The sequence below is a fragment of the Anoplophora glabripennis genome, unplaced genomic scaffold (genome assembly GCF_000390285.2).
Source record: "Anoplophora glabripennis isolate ALB-LARVAE unplaced genomic scaffold, Agla_2.0 scaffold188, whole genome shotgun sequence".
NCBI lineage: Eukaryota > Metazoa > Arthropoda > Insecta > Coleoptera > Cerambycidae > Anoplophora > Anoplophora glabripennis.
In genome coordinates this window covers 475,782-498,146 of record NW_019416300.1, presented here as the reverse complement: position 1 = coordinate 498,146, position 22,365 = coordinate 475,782, and the positions used below count along the sequence as shown (strand labels likewise).

The 22,365-nt window shown below is 32.5% G+C and overlaps 4 protein-coding genes across 4 annotated transcripts in view; all 4 read right to left on the bottom strand.

The window, feature by feature from the left end:
• Positions 1 to 512: 512 nt before the first annotated feature.
• Positions 513 to 14,701, bottom strand: LOC108905999 (cytochrome P450 4d2). The gene is made up of 8 exons (XM_023453983.1): positions 13,879 to 14,701; positions 5,415 to 5,612; positions 5,166 to 5,348; positions 4,609 to 4,985; positions 4,011 to 4,079; positions 3,698 to 3,872; positions 3,454 to 3,624; positions 513 to 754 (listed from the first exon to the last, which is right to left on the bottom strand). Exons 1-8 carry the CDS (start codon positions 14,042 to 14,044, stop codon positions 591 to 593), a joined length of 1,503 nt encoding a protein of 500 aa, XP_023309751.1. The 5' UTR covers positions 14,045 to 14,701; the 3' UTR covers positions 513 to 590.
• On the bottom strand, positions 10,474 to 11,086 carry LOC108906008 (probable cytochrome P450 4d14). Its single transcript, XM_018709125.2, has 2 exons — positions 10,874 to 11,086; positions 10,474 to 10,749 (listed from the first exon to the last, which is right to left on the bottom strand). The coding sequence occupies exons 1-2, from the start codon at positions 11,013 to 11,015 to the stop codon at positions 10,583 to 10,585; spliced, it is 309 nt and encodes a 102-aa protein (XP_018564641.1). The 5' UTR covers positions 11,016 to 11,086; the 3' UTR covers positions 10,474 to 10,582.
• Positions 14,702 to 16,577: 1,876 nt separating the features above from the next.
• On the bottom strand, positions 16,578 to 19,350 carry LOC108906007 (cytochrome P450 4d2). Its single transcript, XM_018709123.2, has 6 exons — positions 19,194 to 19,350; positions 17,990 to 18,187; positions 17,751 to 17,936; positions 17,284 to 17,666; positions 17,134 to 17,202; positions 16,578 to 16,622 (listed from the first exon to the last, which is right to left on the bottom strand). The coding sequence occupies exons 1-6, from the start codon at positions 19,348 to 19,350 to the stop codon at positions 16,578 to 16,580; spliced, it is 1,038 nt and encodes a 345-aa protein (XP_018564639.2).
• Positions 19,351 to 20,568: 1,218 nt separating this feature from the next.
• LOC111691287 (cytochrome P450 4c3-like) overlaps positions 20,569 to 22,365 on the bottom strand; it is a 17,436-nt gene continuing 15,639 nt past the window's right edge. The window contains exon 8 of the mRNA XM_023453982.1: positions 20,569 to 21,045. Coding sequence (XP_023309750.1) covers positions 20,879 to 21,045 — 167 coding nt within the window. The 3' untranslated portion in view covers positions 20,569 to 20,878. The remainder of the gene's footprint in view (positions 21,046 to 22,365) is intronic.

Genomic DNA, 22,365 nt, shown 5'->3' with positions numbered 1-22,365 from the left:
TCACCATTGAATAGCCAGGGAAAAATCCTAAATCTTTTGTCTGAATCAGTTTTCTTCAAAATGCATTTTTCGAAAGTTATTGTGCTGTTTCCATACTTTTGGGACACGTATAGTAGTTGTATTGCTTCTATATCCATGTTCCATAATAATGGGCAGTTATTCATATATTGTCAGACGAGTAAGGGAGATGGGGGTGCAGTGGCTTTGTGAAAATTAAATTCAACCCAGTGCTATATGTCTTTACTTGCTGTGGTTTTAAATTATTGGCCTTGTCTTATATACAGCGCAAATTTTGTGAAAAGTGAATTCTTAAATCTTCAGTGAAACGGGTAATGTCATATAGAGGGAGTCTAAATTTCACATTTTTTAATCGTCTTTGAAAGATCTTCAGTTATCAAATAATCAAGGTTTGAAATTCAAATTTTGTATACTATTTATGTATTTCAATAATTTTTTCCAACAGATATGTCAGGACATCCCCAACCCCATAGATCTGCCAAATAAAAAAAATATAAGTTTCCAAAAATTATTTATTTCCCATTTATTATTAAAGAAATATATAACAGTTTATAAGAAGTTTTCAATCACATTCACCATTTTCTTTGTGTCAGTTTTATTTTGATTCCGTTTTTGGACTTTAGGACAGCTTCAGAAATTAATATTATTTTGTGTTCACACTGAGGTGGATGAAGTTCAAAACTCCTCAGTATTCTGGACAAGGTACTCTTTAGTTCCAACATAGCAAACCTTTGCCCTGAAATATCATAAAGAAACAGTTGGTATAATAATATAAGAAATGTCTAAATTTATTTTTTCTTCAAGCGTATAATAATACTTATATTATATAGTGCAACACCTCCTTTAGAAGCAGCCTATTGTTTAACTAGTACAAATATTTTTAATTTTTTAACTAGTAAAAAAATGTAACAATGTGTAGGTAAGTATCCTAGCAACGAATTAAAGATTCAAGAAGCTTTGACGTTTCATTAAGTGTCAGTTGAAATTTGATGTCGCGTCGGGTCGTTTTTAAAATGTCTGAAGAAATGCAGTGCACACCACCAGAATTACTGGAAATTGCAAATACATCAGTGGCAACACTTATACCAACAAAGTCGAGAAAAATTTATGAAAATGCTTATGATAAATTCATAAATTGGGCAAAAGAAAATAATGCACNTTTGGTGGTATAATCTTACTGCAGCGTTACTATTTTTTCTGGATTCGAAAAACACTTGAAGCATGTCGACATATTCGTCATTGGTATAAATTTTATTTGCCATAATTATTTGATAATAAATTAATGTGTCAATTTATTAATATAATAAATAACAGTTTATTTGTTTTAACATCCGCCTGCTTTATTTTTTACAAATTTTCGCAAATGAACTGTAATGAACGATGACGCATCTAATTTTTTTACTAGAAAACTATCGGTTTTATCGAAAAATTACAAGAGGTAAAAAAGTTGCGCAATAAATCTATCTCCCCAATAAATATTTTTAAATAAATAATTTGCTTCATATAAAAAATTTCTAATAAAATATTGCTATGGGGTTGACTGTTTCACTCCTTTATAAAATACGCCAATGATCGAACAAATAATGAAAAGTTGTCTCCTCATTAGTAGGATGCTCATACCAAGTTTCGTGTCTGTAGCATTCCTCATGTTAAAGAAAAAAATTAAAATGTGAATTTGAATCCCCTCCTTTAAGAGGATATATCGCCTCAGGGGTGCAATTTTCATATTTTTACTTCAATCCTTTTATTTTTGGCTCTACATTCACTGGTACCATTTTTGCTACTTCATTTAAAAAACACCCTGTATACTGTTCAAAACTTAGTTGAATTCAGTATGAAAACCTACAAAAGTACCTGACATCAATATTTAGTATAATTTAAATACTATAATAAAATTATTTGCATAATTGTATGCAAGATTATAAATCGTATGAAAATCTGCCATCTAATGTTTTTCAACAATATTGTCTATTTCATGTTGTGGACAGCCAATGTTATAGTCATTGAAATTTAAAATTTTCGTCGTTTTGGTTTACGATAAACAAAAAAGTCAACGCTGAAGTCACCGCTTTGAAAATAATTCGAAAGAGTTGATAGACTAGATCTCCTTACCCAATGTATTACGAATTTAATATGAGAATTGCACTATTACGTCAGGATTTTTTGTAACCTCAAAAACTAGGTCCAAATAGCAGAAAATGGTGCTCACTTCTGATGAAAAACTATGTAGATGACATCATGAAAAGCAGTTGTGCATGTAAATGAGAACTTAAGCACGTGATACTTTGGTATATAGGTTAGAATAACAACCTAACCTTAAAACCATACGCAAAAGCATTCAATCCGTTCAAATTCTATGGGAATCTAGTATGTTTTTTAAAGAGATTTTTGTTGAGTATAAAAATTAATAATTCAGTCGTAGTTGTTATTAGAATGTTGAAAAATAACGACTGTATCTTGAGTACACCAAAGAAATTTGTATGTTAAAGTGTGTATAAAATTTTTATTAAAATCTTAGCTGAGCGCTTTCGACTACATAGTCATCATCGGAGCTATTCCAAAAGAGGTTGAAATGACATTATATAAAGCAAAAAATTTTTACTTACGTTAAATTTTAGATACCAAAAAAAATATTTAGCAAACGTTTAAAATCTTAATAAGTTCGACATAACAATATACAACATTAAATATAACATCAATTACTAGTAAATAACAAGAGAAAGAGTTGGTAATCCGTAGAATTGTAGAATGTCAATTTTCAATTTCATTTAACATTTAACCTCACTTTATTTCACTCCACGTGTTTGACATTGTTAGTCAATTTCTGTTTCTTTCTCTTGTTATTTACCAGTAATTGATGTTATATTTAATGTTGTATATTGTTATGTCGAACTTATTAAGATTTTCAACGTTTCCTAAATATTTTTTTTTTGGTATCTAAAATTTAACGTCAGTAAAAATTTTTTGCTTTATATAATGTCATTTNATTTTGTGCTGAGATTGAACATCGCGTTATCCGCTATAAATTTTCAAAATTAGTAATTTTCTATATTCACGCTTGAAGCAAAAATAGTATATGTCACTCGGAGTGGAAGGCTCATTATGTGTTTTGCCCAATTTGCTCAGCCTCGGCTAACGCCTCGGCGAGCAAACTTTTGGGCTCAACACATAATGATCTTCTTCTACTCCTAGTAACATAATATACTATTTGTACGCAGCTACTTTGCTTGCCAAAAAGTTGAAGCAAACTGTATCTAAAAATTATTTAGTAATATCCTACAGTTCGCAAGTTTCGCTAAATAAGTAAACATTACTTGGAGACTATTTAAACAAACTCTATAAACAAACCCCTTTAAAAAAATTATTCAAGTCAACATAGAAAATATACGTATCTGTATCAAAATTTATTTTGATGTAATTTGGAAAATTCTTTACCTATACAATTGCGCGGGCCAGCACTGAAAGGGATGTAAGAATACGGCCTTGTTCCATCACTGTTTTCAAATCTGTCTGGGTCAAATTTTTCTGGGTTCTCAAAGTTATCTGGATCCCTGAGAATACTATAACTCAGGACTGTCACGTTAACATCTTTCGGAATCCTGTTGCCTAAAAAAGTCAAACTGGTTTGATCTAAACAAAAAGAATTGTTGCATTGCATTCTACAAGCAGATAATTCTACCTTTATATTGAACGTCTTGGGTTGTTGCTCTACCAAATACAGGAACTGGTGGATATAACCTGAGAGCTTCTTTGATGACCATTTCCAAATATTTCATTTCTTGCAAATCATTGTGAGTTGATTTTCTGTTTATGTTGTCTTCGAATATGTGTCTTTGTTCTTCCGCAGCCCGTTTCTAGAAACAAAACGTGTTTTGAAGACGAATCTGTATCTTTCTAGGTATAGAAAAAACAACAAGACTGAAATTGAATGAAACGTGACCTAGCAAGTATGAAACATTTTCGTTATGTATAAAAAATGAAATGTTACCTACTTGTACCTCAGGATGCATTGCCAACAAATACAATGAGAAGCTTGTAGCTGAAGAAACCGTATCGTGTCCCTGAAAGATATAGAGAGTATATGTAATGGACGGTATTTTACAAATAATGTTGCAAATCTGACCAATTTCAACACTTCTAAAAGTTAGTCTTATGCCAGCTTCACACTGCATCAAATGTCTTTGTAAACCAAACGTTTTTTATTCACATATCAGATAAATTTACACGTTTGATCTTGGTTTAGTAATCTCGTTATTGATGACTTGGAAACCATCCCAAAAATTTTTAATCATATTAAAGATGTTAAATACAGGGCACTGACATAAATTAAGAGTAACAAAGGTCTAAACACAGATCCCTGTGTCACTCCAGCACTGAGAGTAAAACAGGTTGATCTAGAATTATTCTGGGTTACATTTTATTGTATGTGTATTAAATATTTGTTTACAACGATTTCATGAGACACTCAACTGAATATTTCAGTAGTGTCTAAGGAACAGTATAACTGTCTTGCTCTAAAACCAGCATTAATCGCAATAATCAGTTGTAGAGAGATTGATTCAGAATCCAAATTGGTTAGAGCTTTCTTACCTCGAACATGAATGTGTCAACTTCCTCTCGGATATCTTCCCTAGAAAGGGGTTGCCCGTCGATGGTGGATTGAATGAGGATATCCAAGAAAGCCATTTTCTTCTTTTCTCCTACACTACTTGTTTCATCAGTGTAATTTATTTTATTCTGTTCCAGTTCCTCTCTTCTAGAATCTATCACCGAATTCGTCACTGAATGAAGCTCTTTTACTATTTTTTGTTCTTTATAATAATCCGGGCTCAATACGTAAAGAACCTCACTTCTTTTAATAATGGAGAAGGCCCTTTCTATGCTTATCCTGCACATTTCTTTGACATTTTCCACGTAACATGATTCCTTGTTTCTCTGTGCATTCACTGACACCCCCATAGCTGCCTCTAAAATTATAAATATAAAAAATTTGTATGTAATATATAAACAATTTCTGTTTCAGATATATTGAGGTTGAAATTAATAGAAACATTTCTTTTAAGTGATCTATCTGCTCCTAGCATCAACTTGACTTAAATAATTTTGAAAAAAATTGACAGTTTAATGAACTCGTATACACTATTTACCACATATTACATCAAGGGCAAAGCGGTTTATGAAAGGATAAACATCAATATCCTTGTCGACTTCCTTTTCCAACTCTGTTGTTAGTATCTCCAAATTTTGTTCAAAGACCTCGATAAATTGTTCCAGGATAGAGAAATGAAAGGCGGGGGTCACCAGCCTCCTGCGTTTCTTCCATTTCGGACCTACAGGAACAACTTTTCATTAATTTACAGTTCTAGCTACGTTAATACTACATTTTTATACATTACCGTCACTAGTTAACAATCCAGTGCCCAACCAATTGTGCAGATACTTGTAATCCGTCGACTTTGAAAGAACTTCCTGCCTGCTTAAAACGTATTCCACAAATTCGTAATCCGTTGACAAAATATGTGATGCCAGAAGAAAATCTACGTAGATTACTTTTCCATAACGTTTTATTAGTCTGTCAAAGTCTTGCAATGTTCCTGTAAGGACAACACATTTTTTACTAATTGTAAGTCCCGTACATACTCTAACACACAATAATTGGACGTCTCTGAGATATTCATCAATGAACCGTCAACGCAGTGTCTTTTGACTACTTGATGGTCCCGATTGGAAACATGAGAGAATTTTTGAACCTACATTCCGACATTAGAATGTTCCTGATTTGTAGAAAATATATGAATAGTGGATGTCTCTTTTAGGATAACCAAAATTAATTATAATGTTTTATAAAAAATAATTGATAATTACTTAACATAAATACATACAGTATAATCATTGAAGCTTTTCACCTCCAAATTCTTTGAAACTGTACCAATCGACTTGAAATTTGGCAGATAGTTAGAGAAAAGGTCAATGAATATTAGTGACGATTGACGCTTCCACCCTGTCGGGGTTGGAATTTTTTTCAAAAATAACGCTGGAAATCGATAGAAAATCAAATTTTAAGCAAAAAATATTCGAAGAATTTTTTTGGGAAATCAATAGTTTTTTAGTTATTCACGATTGAAAACTTGGAATTTTGAGTGAAAAAAAAACACTTTTTCAAAGTATTTTTCGCGAATAACTCAAAAACTACGCATTTTATTTAAAAAAGTGTCATGGACAAAAATATAGCTTATAAATAAACAAAGAAAATCGTTTTTTAAAAAGGGTTGTACGTCCTATACAAAGCGAAATATGGTTAATGGAAGGGGACTTGTTTTGGGGGGAATACTCCAATCGATGTATTCAACGTCAAATAACGGAAAAAGGATTAATTTTACGTGTATAACGCTTCTGGAGTTTTTTGTAGTACTCAAAAAGACCTTCAAAATGAGCACTTATAAAAGTTAATTAGAGCTAAATTGAAGGAGTTATATCAAAAACAGATGGGTTGCTCATATTTTTTAAGGAAAAATGAGCAGTAAACGCTGTACCATTTGCATCAGAATTAAAATTAATCGTAGACCCTTTGCAATTAGTTTTGTTTTAGTGATTTTCATACGATCCTGAAGTTATACCGATTTAGAATGCGTATTTTTTTTAATAATGTATGGTAAAAGTTGAAAATGTATTTTTCATTATTCAAAAAAATTGCCTAATGTATATAATAAATCTGAAACTATGAAAGATAGATACGTAAAAAATGATAGACAACAAAAATGTAGCTTTTTTTTTAACAAATATTTTGCTTTCTTTATTCCTATAGCATAAAAAATAAAGGAGATATCGCCGCTTGAAGTATCCATTTTAGTGAAAAAACGACCTGTCTCAAGCCCTTCGATCCTTTCCCTTTAAAAAACGAAGAACTTAAGAGGTCTTATATTACAGCTCTTGAAATTATCTTTAAAATGCTTTTTTGTAGGATACTATAGCTTCAAAATTAACCGAGTTATGGTAAAAAAACTAATGACATTTTTTCGGATCAAAATTTTTATTTTAAATAATTGCACCGTTAAAGCATTCCAAGCTTTTAGAAAGTAATTTTTTACCATTTAGGGGTTGAAAGGGAAAAATTCTTTTGTTAGCTATAAGGTAAGTTTTATTTTAAATAATTGCACGATTTAATCATTCCAAATCTTTAAAAAAGTAATTTTTTATCATTATTTTTTGCATAGGGGTAGTTTTTAAGGGTTAAATAAAGGGTCGAAAAGATCAAATATATCATAAAACATGTTCGAGAACATGGAACATTATTTAATCTTTGTGCTTGAACAAGATTTTTATNCTTTCTACTCTTTCTCCATCTTGCAGCTAGAAGACAAAATTTATTAATTTCTGTTTCCTTTATCCTATAACAATTATACCTTTCGCTATCAGTATTCCATCTCCCAACCATCTTTCTAGAAACCTGTATTCTGAAGATTTGTCCAAGATTTTTGTCGAGGTCAAAAAGAACTCAACCAGCTTTAAATCGGTTATTAGAACGAGCTTTCTGAATACCAGATCTACCATACACAAGCCGTCGTGTGATTTCGTATACTTCGACAGGATTGTTAAGGTATCTGAAACATAAATAATAATAATCTATTATTAGAACTATAAAATTAGTAGTATGAGGAAGTATCAATTTGTAATTGAACAATCGAATCAGTATTTTCCAATTCAACTGAATATCCTTAGAAGTAAATTCAATGTATTTGGTGTTTGTATAATTGATATTTACATAAAATTATTATCTCCATATTAACAACAGATATAATTTACTACTATTTTTTTTTAAATTTCATATAACAACAGATTAAGACGAAAAGTAAAAAGAATATATAGCGCCATTAAAAAAAATTGACAATCAATCAATAAAGTAGGAACTGAAAAACGTGTAAGTTAGTGCAAATTTTTAGTATTATTGATGCTAATGTTAATCTTTTGATTTTTAAAATCAGAACAAAACTGTCATAGTTATCGCTTTGACTATGTGTATGTATAATCATGTTCATAAGTAATTTTAAATAATATTTTTTAATATATAAAAAAATACTGAGACTGTTAAAATTATAGGTATCGTACCTTTTATTTACAACTTTTGAAACAAAAAGTGAAAGTTTAAAGAAAAAGTTAATAACTGCACATAGTTTTGCCAAGAAAATCACTTATTAATTTCTAAAAAGTCACTTATTTGAAGTAAAAAGTATAATTACCGTAAAAAGAAGATGGTATCTTAGCCATAAACCTTTAGCAAAATGTTTTTTGTTATGAGGCCTATTTAATGCAGATATTTTATTAGCGATAATACATTTTTACTTATGGGTGAAAGATATTTTAGTAGTAAGAGGGAAAAAAATTAGTGCGCAAATTAATTATAAGACTTTGAAAGTTAGATTACAAATTGTTTGAAATAAGTGACAAGCAAACTATTTTCTATAACGGTTCTGTTCTAAATCCAGGTTAGAAAACATGAATGATTCTACTTTCGCCAATTTAGACAGGCCTTACTTTTTTCTCCCACGTAACTCAGCCACGATCCACTTGTTACAACATTTCCGTATTTTAAAATCACTTATCACGAACCTGTTGTTTTCCCAAAGTCCAGAACATTCCCAAATATCGGGTGTCCGGGGACCTTCGGTATCCATTTCAGTCTTCTTTCATTCCTCTTCCAACTTATCCACCAATATGCGATGCCCGCTAACACTAGAGCTGTTACAATTTGTATGAACGAAAACATGGCGTTTATCTCACCGTTTCGCAAAGCTATGAATGACAGAACTCGTTACATGTGTGCAATTTATAAGGTTACAGATTATTACTTTCAAATAATTAGATGAGTTTGCGTTATTCTGATATGTTTGTACACGCTATGGAATAATCTATCAAAGTATTATTATCTGTTATTTATATTCGAGTGGATCAGTCAAGAGAAAGACAAATTTTAAATGTATTCTTTATTAGGTATACAAATTTTGAAATGTTTTGCCGAGACCAAATAGTAACACACTTTTACCATCTGCACGCCTATGACACGAAAGAAAACACCTAAGTTGGGCAAATCGAAAAATCCTTTCCTACACTTAACTAATACTCACAATTTTTTTAGATTAGAAAATTGTGTTCATTAATAGTGACTTTGGAACTCTGGTATAGCAAAAACAAGTAGAGTAAAAAAAGAATAAAAAAATCTGTTAAAAATCAATAATTCGTGGATTGTCGGAAGATGTATGAAGGTCTGAAGCTGACATCGCGGTCCGATTCTGTCTCAGTCGTAGAAAGATTGTTGAACGATTTGTCTTAATATATCGCATGTTTCTGATGGTAGTACAGAGGTGTTTTCCGTCGTTTCTGCTTTTTGAAAATTCAAAAGGTCAGTAAAAATGAATAACCAATAATAAATAGTAACTTTAACCAGATCTGGTTTACAAGTGGACCATTTTTTTAACTATGCTATAAGCTTAACCCTCCCGTTAGTTGTGCTCCAGATACTTACAATTATTAAATTTGTTTTGTGTGCGTGAGCGTAGGCAGAGGACGCCTTCTCCCTAATTGTTACTGCATGTTGCAAAAAGTGTTTAGGTTTTGAAATTTTATGGAGCTGGTCACTGATTGCGTGACCTTTTTTTAAGCCTCCATAGAGTTTGCAACCTTGGATCCACCCCTAGCAAAAATTCTAGCTACGCCCATGTTTGTATGTGACGATATCGGCAGCGAGAACTTTGACATTATGACAAGGTTAATATGAGAAGTCGGTTAGTCACCATGATTATCCACAGTAATTGGCACACAAAGAAAAAAAATGATACATTATTGGCAACTGTCTGCCTGATCCACACAGATTAATAACAGGACAAACGTCGATATTTATAAACAAAGATATATGGCCTGTTACACTAAGAATGAAGAAGCATTTTCTTCGTCTAAATTTAAGAATATTTTCTTGTATAAGCAGTTGCTTTTGAAGCCCTTCCTTTGTAGATACAGAGTGTTAAAGTTTACAAAACCAAACATATTATATCTCTAAATATCTTCTTAACAAAGGAACAACATTCTAAGTCGTACGTGAATAATTTGGCACCGCTTTTGTTCTTACTTTTTATTAATGATCTTCTGGATATTTTTTCATGTGAAAAACTGATGTTCGCAGATGATGTTAAATTATTCTCTGTAATAAATTCCCTTACAAACTGCGTCAGTCTACAGCTCTGTTTGAATCTGTATGGTTCATGGTGTGAATTTAATTGTTTATCTATTAACAACACCAAATGTAAGGTAATATATTTCACTCGTAAAACTAATTTTGTTGTCTACGACTATAATATTCATGCATACATCCTTAGCCATGTTGAACTGTTTAAGGATCTAGGCAAAACTTTTGACAGCAGACTAACTTTCATCGATCACATTAATAATGTTTTATCTCGTATATCCTTATAAAGTTATCCATTTCAAATTTATTTTCCCACACACTTAAACAAAGATTTAATTACAATTTTTACTTGACAGATGGAAACTGGATTAGATAGTTAACATCGAACTAATCCCACTTTCTAGGTTTTAGTTGGACCTTGATGCCATTTGCAGATTTTAGAACTGACTCTACGGATAATAACGGTTTATGTCTGGGGAAAGCTGGTAAGAGCTCGTAGTTCCTCAAAACCTTGGATATTACGGCTTTCATCTCGTGCATCGCGAACTTTTGCCCTAAAAATAATATATTGGCATTAGCGAAATTAAGTTAACTTGGAAATACTCACTTGTTCCTTTTTATAATCTGACAATCTTGTGATTGTTATAAACAAATAAAAAATATTAAAACTTTAGTCACCTATGCAATTGCGAGGGCCAGCGCTGAATGGAAGATGAATGAAGGCAGAGGTCTTGTCCATGGTCTCGAACCTCATAGGGTCGAATTTTTCTGGGTCGGGAAAAATGTTCGGGTCTTTGTGGATTCCGTAGATGTATATCATGAGGGTTGTTCCTTTAGGTAGGATTTGTCCATCTAAAATTGATGTATACAATGTATATTAATTAATGTATCCACCAAAACACTACGTGAGAAAAGTTATGGGAAAAATAGTGATACTCATGGTCTCATTGCACCATAATCCCATATCCCAATAATTTTTCTGGCGCGTTATCAGTTATGCAATGTTTTGTTAAAAATAACTAAAAGTGACGTCTTCAAACAAAAGTTATTTGTTTAAATAGGCAGTGAAGTACAAGATTTAATGCCGTAGCTGGTAACTAATAGTCGAGGCGCATTAAATCTACTTTACTTTAAGTTAAACACATAATTTTTTCGCCAATCAATTTTAATTTTATCATAAAAGCAAACAAAATTATGTATTTTATATATTATTAAAATTGTATGATACTTCTTTCAAGAATAATAATTATTTCATCAGGTCGTCTGTGGTTACTATTAGACGAGAGTTATTAAGTAAATAACTTATAGTCCACAGTACAGCCCCCCCCCTGGAAAGTTGATTACCACATACTTTATAACTCCGGAGGAGCATCCTTTTGACGAGTCTACCACATTTTTCCTCTGCGACTTTTCTCAATTCCTTCGTTTTTCCACTCGGAAAAGTCCAAAAACATGACAATTTCTCGGGGTCTTGAAAAGTCAAGACCACATCTTTTATTTTTAGCTAAGTAACTGGAAATTTTGTTGCAAATGCGGATTTAAATTTGTCCGACAGAAATTCTTCCGACATTGACGTATCTACCGGTCGAAACATGCCAAAATAACAGGGTATTGAAAATCAATTATCACATAGGTAATTTTTAGTAAAATTAATTGTAAATAATTAATTCAATAAAAAAGTATTGTTGTCCGACAATCAGAATTTTCACGGGGTATGATAAATCGATTACCACATGTCGGACAAAAATAACACACGATAGAAAAGTGTTTTTTTATAAGCAAAAATTGTAATGTCCGACAAAAATGTATCCGCAAATCGTCAGTCCGACAAAAAATGATGAAAAAAATTTCGTAAAAAATGTGCACATGTATTTATAATTTCTAATAAGGTATTTTCATGTATTAAGCAAAATTCCATGTAAATATACAATACAGGGTGTTTCAGAAAGACCTCCCGTAAATACAGGGGGTGAGGACGACAAAAAATAAGAAGAAGACTATATGTCTATCTCCTCAAGCTTACTTTGAGAAAAGTCACTTATTTTATAGTGTAATATTGTGAGAGTTTAATTAAAAGCCTTTTTTCTCGAAAATCGTCCACATTAGGAAGTTCTAACAATAGTACATTATTTTTAGAAAATAAAATTGTACAATAGAAATTGGAGCCCGAAATAAGAATGTAGCATAGCGCCCTCTATGAAATATACAAAAAATAATAAGACTAACGTATTTAGCACTCTTAAAAACCCCGGACTACCAAATTTCATAAAAATATTTCGCACCGTTTGGAAATTTTCATAAAAATGTTATTTAAAAAGTTTTATTTTGTCTCTCTGTATCTCGAAAACAAGAGGAGATAAACATATACATAGTTCATAAGACAAAAAATTCTCATTTTTTGTCATACTATCACCCTCTTTATTTACGGCAGGTCTTTCTGAAACACCCTGTATATATTTTTCGTTTTATTCTTGTAATTGTAAATCTCTATATGCTCAATTTAGCCAAATAAATATCGAGAAAAGAATTAAACGATTTCAAAAAAGTATGNAAATATTCATGCAAAACCATGCAGTTTCAAAGAATTCGGAGGTTACAGCTGATTTTCAGCTTCAATGACTGTACTAATATATTTTAGAAAGAATATACGTATAAAAGCAATATATTTATTCTAGAAAAAAGAATATATGTGGTAATGTAAACAAACGCTGCAGCTGATACGAAATATAAATTATTTTCTTTCTGTCTTTCATTAGGAATTAGGATTACTATTTCTGTTTCTCTATGGATATTGTTTTCCATTTTCTTTTCGTAACGCGGCACACCACGTTTATTAAAAAAAAATCCCCTGGAATACCTATCTCTTTAATTTAATATTTATTTATAGTAATTAGAGATGATGAAAATTATATCGTTTTAAGGAAAAATATTTCCATTTAAAAATGTAAGACACCCTTATTTTCGGGAGACACAAAATCCAAAGACTCGATCAAAGACAACAGAAATGACAATTTATTAATTTGATGGTAGCACCACCACATGATTTAAATAAAAAATTAAATCTAATTTCGTTTAACAAGAGACGATTGTATAAGAGGTTTCTTTATATCTTAAGCCTGTATTAGACAATGCAATTTTGTTGCAAGGATTTGATTGCCGCGATAGAATCCATTAAATTTTTCTCATCAGACTATGCAAATCTGTCCCGGCAACTGAATGCATGTATTACAACATGCTCTATTCCGTGCGACAAAATTGCATGGATTCTAGTTACTTTTATGAAGATTTGTTTATTACCAACCTAATTGTTGTTGGCTGTTGATCATGGTTGTTGTTAGTAACGCCGTTGAAGCCACTATTAAAGCTATACAGTAATTTACTTTACTAAATTTTCATCCATTGCAATGTTTCGCTTGAATAAAAAATAATCGTTTACAAGATACATACAAGAAATTTTACATGTGTTTTACAATGCACAGTTGGTAACAGTACTGCAAAGTATACAAATTGCAGCAATTCTCTCCCATTGTGTGATAATAAGCATACAATTTTATCCCCGCAACAAAATCCCCGCAATTTTGTCGCTGCAACTAAATTGCATGGTCTGATACGGGCTTCAGTACCCTTAAGAAATTGTACTGATCATGCCTATTGCAACGAATATTTTAAATATATGTACTTACTTGTATTATCGCCAAATTCTAAGGCCGCTCCAAGCAAAGGCCATCCCGGAACAGCGGGCAGCCACTCCAATGTTTTTTTCCGTACATAATACTTATAAAAATTATAAAGGAAGCGCAAACATAATATAAAAAAAATCGTCAACAAAAAGTGTAACGCGACGTTCATGTCTATACTTATATATATTGGAACAAAAGAGAAAGAACGATGACGTAAGATATGATAATAATTCAGACCAAAACACCGTGACTTGCGACGGTTTTAAACACAGATGATAACAAAAGTACTTCAACACTCGCTTTTAGCACAGAGTTATTTGAAAAAACTCGTTCACAATCATAAAGCGGATCTCAAATGGATTTTGTAATTAAGATACAATTACATTGCACGATTTATAATTTTTTAATAAATTTAGAAAAACTGGTTTTAATTACGGAAACGAACTAGACACGCAATATAGGTAATCTGTCGACGCAGAACCAACTTTAAAACCTTATACATTATTCTAAACTCTACATGTTTTTATGTAAATTTTCACTCAAAATCAACACAATTTTTTGTTAAAATGAGTCCACACTCACTGTGTTTGTTGTCATTTAGCATCTGGATGGTATCGGATGGAACCGTAGACTGGCTTATATAGCGACTTTGGTGAAAGCACTTAGGAACCTGATTTGGAGCCCAGCCACAGAATATAAAACAATTTTATCTTCTGTGGCCCAGCGCTCAGCCGTGTCCTAGTATTTGATTGTGTATGCATCGCTGTGATTTCGATAATAATTAGACGTTTTATCATGGGCAAGTGTATTGTAAAACATTGTATAAATANAATTTAGTAATTTCTGTTTCCTTCATCCTATAACAATTATACCTTTCGCTATCAGTATCCCATCACCCAACCATCTTTCTAGAAACCTGTATTCTGAAGATTTGTCCAAGATTTTTGTCGAGGTCAAAAGGAAACCCACCAGCTTTAAATCGGTTATTACGACGAGCTTTTTGAATACTAGATCTACCATGCACAAGCCGTCGTGTGATTTCGCATAATTCGACAGGACCGGTAAGGTATCTGAAACACATAATTTCTATTATTAGATGTATTGACATTTCATTTAGTTTTCGTGATATTATTATCTGAGTGCAAAATGTTTGAATGTTACTGACGATTTTTTAAATGTGGAATTTTTTAAATAACGATGCAACGTAGGATTTTGCATGAAGCTGGAGAATGCTTTCACGGAAACGTTTCTACTTTTGAAACAAGCTTATGGAGATGATGCTCTGGGTCGTACGCCATGGTAAGAATGGTTTTCACGATTTAAAAGTGATCGTCAGTCTATTGAAGATGATCCTCGATGAGGACGGCCTTCGACTTCAACTGATGACTCCCATGTTCAGAAAATCTAAAATCTGGTGCTTGCAAATACCCAATTGACTGTCGGAGAAATTGCGTCTCAGTTGGATGGTGCCGTGAAACTTTAACTAAAAAATTGAACATGTGTCGAGTAGCAGCAAAATTTGTTCATCTTTGATGACCGAACAACAGAAAGAAATCATGTAGACGTTTGTCAGGAACTCCTTAAAGATTCCAATGATGATGAAACATTTATTCAAAGGATCATCACGGGAGACGAAATCTGGGTTTAAGACTATGAATTGAGACTAAAGTTCAATCGTCCTAATATACTGGTAAAGGACTTCCACGCCCCAAGAAGTCACGTCAGTCTCGATTCAATGTCTAAGTGATGCTCACTGTTTTTTTTTTCAACTTTATTGGAATTGTGCATGCCGAATTCTTGCCTCAAGGTGAAACAGTGAACCGTGTGGACTTTCAAGTCATTTTACGATGATTACGGGAAAAAATCTGCAAAAAGAGACCAGAGTTCTGGCGAAACAACTCATGGTTCTTGCATCATGACAATGCGTCCGCATACTTAGCTTTGTCAATTCGTCAGTTTTGTACCAAAAATTAGATTACTGTCCTCCCTTACCCTCCGTACCCACCAGAACTGGCTCCTGGAGATTTTTTCTTATTTCCGAAATTAAAATCAGTGCTGAAAGGACGTCGTTTTCGAACTATTGATGACATCAAAGAAAATTCATCACAGACTTTAAAGGCTATCCAGGATTACTTCGCAAAATGGCAACACAACTGGGAAAAGTGTGTGGACAGTGGAAGTACTTTGAAGGAGACCAGAATGATATAAAATTAATAATAAATTTTAAAAATATAAAGTTCGCCTTATAATATTTGTTTTATATACAAAAATCCTGAGACTGTCTTAATTATAGGTATCGTGCTTTTTATTTACAACTTTTGAAACATAAAGTGAAGGTTTAAAGACAAAATTAATAAGTGCACATAGTTATGCCAAGACAATCACTTATTAATTTCTTTCTTTTTTCACCTATTTGAAATAAAAAATTATAATTACCATAAAAAGAAGATTTAATCGTAGCAATAAACCTTTCTGCCAATAGCAAGTTTCTTTAGCAAAATTTATTATGAAGCCTATGTAATGCAGATATTAGGCTTTTTTTCGCGAGTGAATATTGGTGAATACGTCTGACTTGTAGTTACTGTTTCTATCTCTTTTAATCTTATTTCTAACCTTGTCTAACCTGAACAGATGGCGAAAATGTATATATTCACTATTCAGTGATATGTAGTATGTACTTTGACGACTTTGACATATGGGTTTTAACTTCTCCCAAATATTGTCCGTTGCTCTTCCACAGCTCGTGCCTGTAGAACAATAATGATTATTTTTTTACTCTATTACTCTAATATATGAAACAAACAAATTAAAAAAAGGTTCTGAGTACAAAAACTAGTAATAAAATATGTGGGAAACAATTCATATCATGTTCAGGATATCAGGACACAAAGGTACTGACAGAAATGAGAAAGCGAATCAACTTGCTGGAAGGGATCCTTAAACAGATTTCATTCTCTGCTGAGGAGGCTCGGGGCAAACGACTGAGTCAGAATATAGAAAATAATTACTGGGCTTCGAGTCCACGACCAAGCCATGCGAAGGAACTTATGTGTCCTTCAGCTTAGAAGAGTGATGGGGACAGTCGTTTTAGGAAATATCTATACAAGCTAAGGCTTGTAGACAGTCCGATCTGCCTAGGACGTGACTGGGCGAGTGTCCAGGACAGTGGGAACCCCAGAAGCAGAGACACGTGTCGGCAAGGAAGCTTTTGGACTTTGGTAAAAGGACAAAGCTAAACAGGTTTGAAATGGTGCTTACCTGTACTTCTGGATTCTCTGCTAAAGAATATAAGGCGAAGCTGATGGCTACACCTGTGGTATCATGTCCCTGAAAACATAATTTTTCAAATTTCTCTAAAATAATTTTCTTTATAATTTCATTACAAGCTGCCTACTTTCATCAACGAACCTCAAATAACAGCGTGTTGACTTCTTCTTTGATGTACCAATCAGGTAAAGGTTCGCCATCTACTTTAGACAGTAACATTAAATCGAGGAAGGCTAATTTCTTTTTTTCACCCAAATCTTCATCGGTTCGCTGTCCTTCACTTCCCGATAGATTAGCCTGTAAGGCTTTCCTCCTAGCACGAATCACAGAGTCGGTGTTGGCGTGCAAGAATTTCACATATTTCGATTCCTTGTAATAATCTCTCGTTAATGGATACAGCATATTCGACTGCTTCAGGGCCGAAAAACCTCTGTCGATGGTTATCCTGCATATTTCTTTGACCGCGAAAGCATATTCCGGTTGTTTGTTCGTCTGGGCGTTTATCTTTACACCCATTGAGGTTTCTGAAACACAAACGTCAAAAAACATTCGTAATATTACACACTTCTAGGTTTAGGTATATTTCATTTAATAAAAGTCATCCTTACCATAAATTACATCCAAAGTACACATCGTTACATAATTATAGATATCCACGGAACCTTTCCCAACTTCCTTCTCCAATAGCTGCACCATGATCTCTGCATTAGAATCATAAGTAGAAACGAACCGGGCGAGTATGCCGAAATGGAAAGCGGGAGTTATTATCTTCCTACTCTTTCTCCATCTTGCAGCTAGAAGATAAAATTTAGTAATTTCTGTTTCCTTCATCCTATAACAATTATACCTTTCGCTATCAGTATCCCATCACCCAACCATCTTTCTAGAAACCTGTATTCTGAAGATTTGTCCAAGATTTTTGTCGAGGTCAAAAAGAACTCAACCAGCTTTAAATCGGTTATTAGAACGAGCTTTCTGAATACCAGATCTACCATACACAAGCCGTCGTGTGATTTCGTATACTTCGACAGGATTGTTAAGGTATCTGAAACATAAATAATAATAATCTATTATTAGAACTATAAAATTAGTAGTATGAGGAAGTATCAATTTGTAATTGAACAATCGAATCAGTATTTTCCAATTCAACTGAATATCCTTAGAAGTAAATTCAATGTATTTGGTGTTTGTATAATTGATATTTACATAAAATTATTATCTCCATATTAACAACAGATATAATTTACTACTATTTTTTTTTAAATTTCATATAACAACAGATTAAGACGAAAAGTAAAAAGAATATATAGCGCCATTAAAAAAAATTGACAATCAATCAATAAAGTAGGAACTGAAAAACGTGTAAGTTAGTGCAAATTTTTAGTATTATTGATGCTAATGTTAATCTTTTGATTTTTAAAATCAGAACAAAACTGTCATAGTTATCGCTTTGACTATGTGTATGTATAATCATGTTCATAAGTAATTTTAAATAATATTTTTTAATATATAAAAAAATACTGAGACTGTTAAAATTATAGGTATCGTACCTTTTATTTACAACTTTTGAAACAAAAAGTGAAAGTTTAAAGAAAAAGTTAATAACTGCACATAGTTTTGCCAAGAAAATCACTTATTAATTTCTAAAAAGTCACTTATTTGAAGTAAAAAGTATAATTACCGTAAAAAGAAGATGGTATCTTAGCCATAAACCTTTAGCAAAATGTTTTTTGTTATGAGGCCTATTTAATGCAGATATTTTATTAGCGATAATACATTTTTACTTATGGGTGAAAGATATTTTAGTAGTAAGAGGGAAAAAAATTAGTGCGCAAATTAATTATAAGACTTTGAAAGTTAGATTACAAATTGTTTGAAATAAGTGACAAGCAAACTATTTTCTATAACGGTTCTGTTCTAAATCCAGGTTAGAAAACATGAATGATTCTACTTTCGCCAATTTAGACAGGCCTTACTTTTTTCTCCCACGTAACTCAGCCACGATCCACTTGTTACAACATTTCCGTATTTTAAAATCGCTTATCACGAACCTGTAGTTTTCCCAAAGTCCAGAACATTCCCAAATATCGGGTGTCCGGGGACCTTCGGTATCCATTTCAGTCTTCTTTCATTCCTCTTCCAACTTATCCACCAATATGCGATGCCCGCTAACACTAGAGCTGTCACAATTTGTATGAACGAAAACATGGCGTTTATCTCATCGTTTCGCAAGTCTATGAATGACAGAACTCGTTACATGTGTGCTATTTATAAGATCACCGATTACTACAAACAAGTAATACCTATAGATTAGTTTTCGATATATTTGTACACGCTATGAAATTATGTAAGACGGTATTTGTTATTTGTATTCGAGTAGATCACAGTCGGAGAAAGTGCTTTTTACATGGATTTTTGGTAACGGTGAAACGCAAAAATTTCCAACAGAAAGAAAAATTGTTACGTATCATATACAGTTCCAATACGACAATTATACAGGGTAGCCAAATGAAAACAAAACAGAGCCATTTTCAGGAACTGCGTCAAGATTGTAGAAAAACGCTCAGACCCTTCGGTAACATGTAACTTTAACTACATTTGGTTTGCAACCATTTTTTAAGCAGCCTCCTTAGCCCTCGTCTTAGTTACGCTCCTGAGACTTACAATTATTAAATTGGTTTTNAGTTGAATAGTTTACAAGTTATGGCCTTATAAACAAATTAACTAATTATTAGTCTGGACGATCCCGAGGATCTTCCACAATCGCACTAATTTTTTTCATGGTAAATTTCATAATAATACATTGAAATCTATATATTTTTTTTAATTTCAAATTTGCAACCTGGAATTTTTTTTTATTTATAATAAAAAAAATATTCGTACCTGGGCAAATGAAAATCCTCACTGTAACAGGGAGTCAAGGACGCACATCGTTTATTGTTTGGTGCGGTATATTGAGAAATAAAATCATTGGCCCACTATTTTATGAAAATGCTTTGACTGCGGAAAGATACCTGCATTTTCTTGAAAATCAAATAGAAAACAAAGACCTACCGCTGATCGACTATACCAATTGAATTTGGCATAATAGGTTTGATATGTGGACTGGTAATGGAAGAAATATTCAATGGTCTTCAAATAGCCCAGACCTTACACCACTGGACAGTTTTCCGTGGGGTTATTTAAAAAACGAGGTTTATAAGGAAACTAATGTAAACTTAGAATAGAGACATAAATTTGATCAACAGTAACATATTACATATTTTTGAAAAGAGAAAAACGAAGCTAAGTATGCACTAATATATAGGGTGTCCCATTAAAAAAATGTTTTTCTTTAATTTAGTGATTTCCATTATTCAATTGTTTTTTCTAATACTGTATTATAAAAATTTATTAAAAAATTGGTTGTATTAAAAACTTTTGTAATTTCAATAATAAACTCACAATAAGTTGTCAGATTATAGTGACTAACCCTGTACAAACTAACGGAATAGCCGGCAGCGAAATTGCAATGAAAAATAAATTCTTTCAGATTCCTTTCATAATTAATATATTAATATAAAGTAGGTAGGTATAATACATTGCGTTTACTTTGTTATTGACATTGATCTGCATAACCTTATATTGTTATCTATTTCGAATTTATTTTCCTACCAGCGTAAAAAAGTGAGAGACATAGATTTCATTGACAATTAAGTTTACTTGACGGGTGGAAGTTGGATTAGTTAACATCGAACTAATCCCACTTCCTAGGTTTTAGTTGGACCTTGATCCCATTTGCAGATTTTAAAACTGATTCTGCGGCCAATAACGGTTTATGTCTGGGGAAAGCTGGTAAGAGCTCGAAGTTCCTCAAAACTTTGGATATTACGGCTTTCATCTCGTGCACCGCAAACTTTTGCCCTAAAAATAATATATTGGCATTAGCGAAATTATTAAAACTTGGCAAATACTCATTTTTTTCTTTTTGTAATCTGACAATCTTGTGATTGTTATAAACAAATAAAAAATATTAAAACTTTAGTCACCTATGCAATTGCGAGGGCCAGCGCTGAATGGAAGATGAATGAAGGCAGAGGTCTTGTCCATGGTCTCGAACCTCATAGGGTCGAATTTTTCTGGGTCGGGAAAAATGTTCGGGTCTTTGTGGATTCCGTAGATGTATATCATGAGGGTTGTTCCTTTAGGTAGGATTTGTCCATCTAAAATTGATGTATACAATGTATATTAATTAATGTATCCACCAAAACACTACGTGAGAAAAGTTATGGGAAAAATAGTGATACTCATGGTCTCATTGCACCATAATCCCATATCCCAATAATTTTTCTGGCGCGTTATCAGTTATGCAATGTTTTGTTAAAAATAACTAAAAGTGACGTCTTCAAACAAAAGTTATTTGTTTAAATAGGCAGTGAAGTACAAGATTTAATGCCGTAGCTGGTAACTAATAGTCGAGGCGCATTAAATCTACTTTACTTTAAGTTAAACACATAATTTTTTCGCCAATCAATTTTAATTTTATCATAAAAGCAAACAAAATTATGTATTTTATATATTATTAAAATTGTATGATACTTCTTTCAAGAATAATAATTATTTCATCAGGTCGTCTGTGGTTACTATTAGACGAGAGTTATTAAGTAAATAACTTATAGTCCACAGTACAGCCCCCCCCCTGGAAAGTTGATTACCACATACTTTATAACTCCGGAGGAGCATCCTTTTGACGAGTCTACCACATTTTTCCTCTGCGACTTTTCTCAATTCCTTCGTTTTTCCACTCGGAAAAGTCCAAAAACATGACAATTTCTCGGGGTCTTGAAAAGTCAAGACCACATCTTTTATTTTTAGCTAAGTAACTGGAAATTTTGTTGCAAATGCGGATTTAAATTTGTCCGACAGAAATTCTTCCGACATTGACGTATCTACCGGTCGAAACATGCCAAAATAACAGGGTATTGAAAATCAATTACCACATAGGTAATTTTTAGTAAAATTAATTGTAAATAATTAATTCAGTCAAAAAGTATTGTTGTCCGACAAATTTCAAACCGCGTTCAGTCCGTCAGCTGGAAATCGGAATTTTCACAGGGTATGAAAAATCGATTACCACATGTCGGACAAAAATAACACACGATAGAAAAGTGTTTTTTATAAGCAAAAATTGTAATGTCCGACAAAAATATATCCGCAAATCGTCAGTCCGACAAAAAAAGATGA

Coding starts and splice junctions, on each gene's coding strand:
- LOC108906008 (XM_018709125.2), bottom strand. CDS start 11,015: ATGATATACATCTACGGAATCCACAAAGACCCGAACATTTTTCCCGAC. Junction 10,750..10,873: donor TGGCCCTCGCAATTGCATAG/GTGACTAAAGTT, acceptor TATTATTTTTAG/GGCAAAAGTTCGCGATGCAC.
- LOC108905999 (XM_023453983.1), bottom strand. CDS start 14,044: ATGAACGTCGCGTTACACTTTTTGTTGACGATTTTTTTTATATTATGT. Junction 5,613..13,878: donor AGAATTTGGCGATAATACAA/GTAAGTACATAT, acceptor TTGTCCTTACAG/GAACATTGCAAGACTTTGAC. Junction 3,873..4,010: donor CAATGCATCCTGAGGTACAA/GTAGGTAACATT, acceptor TTTTGTTTCTAG/AAACGGGCTGCGGAAGAACA.
- LOC108906007 (XM_018709123.2), bottom strand. CDS start 19,350: ATGTTTTCGTTCATACAAATTGTGACAGCTCTAGTGTTAGCGGGCATC. Junction 17,667..17,750: donor TACTTTGGATGTAATTTATG/GTAAGGATGACT, acceptor TTTGTGTTTCAG/AAACCTCAATGGGTGTAAAG. Junction 17,203..17,283: donor TCAACACGCTGTTATTTGAG/GTTCGTTGATGA, acceptor TTATGTTTTCAG/GGACATGATACCACAGGTGT.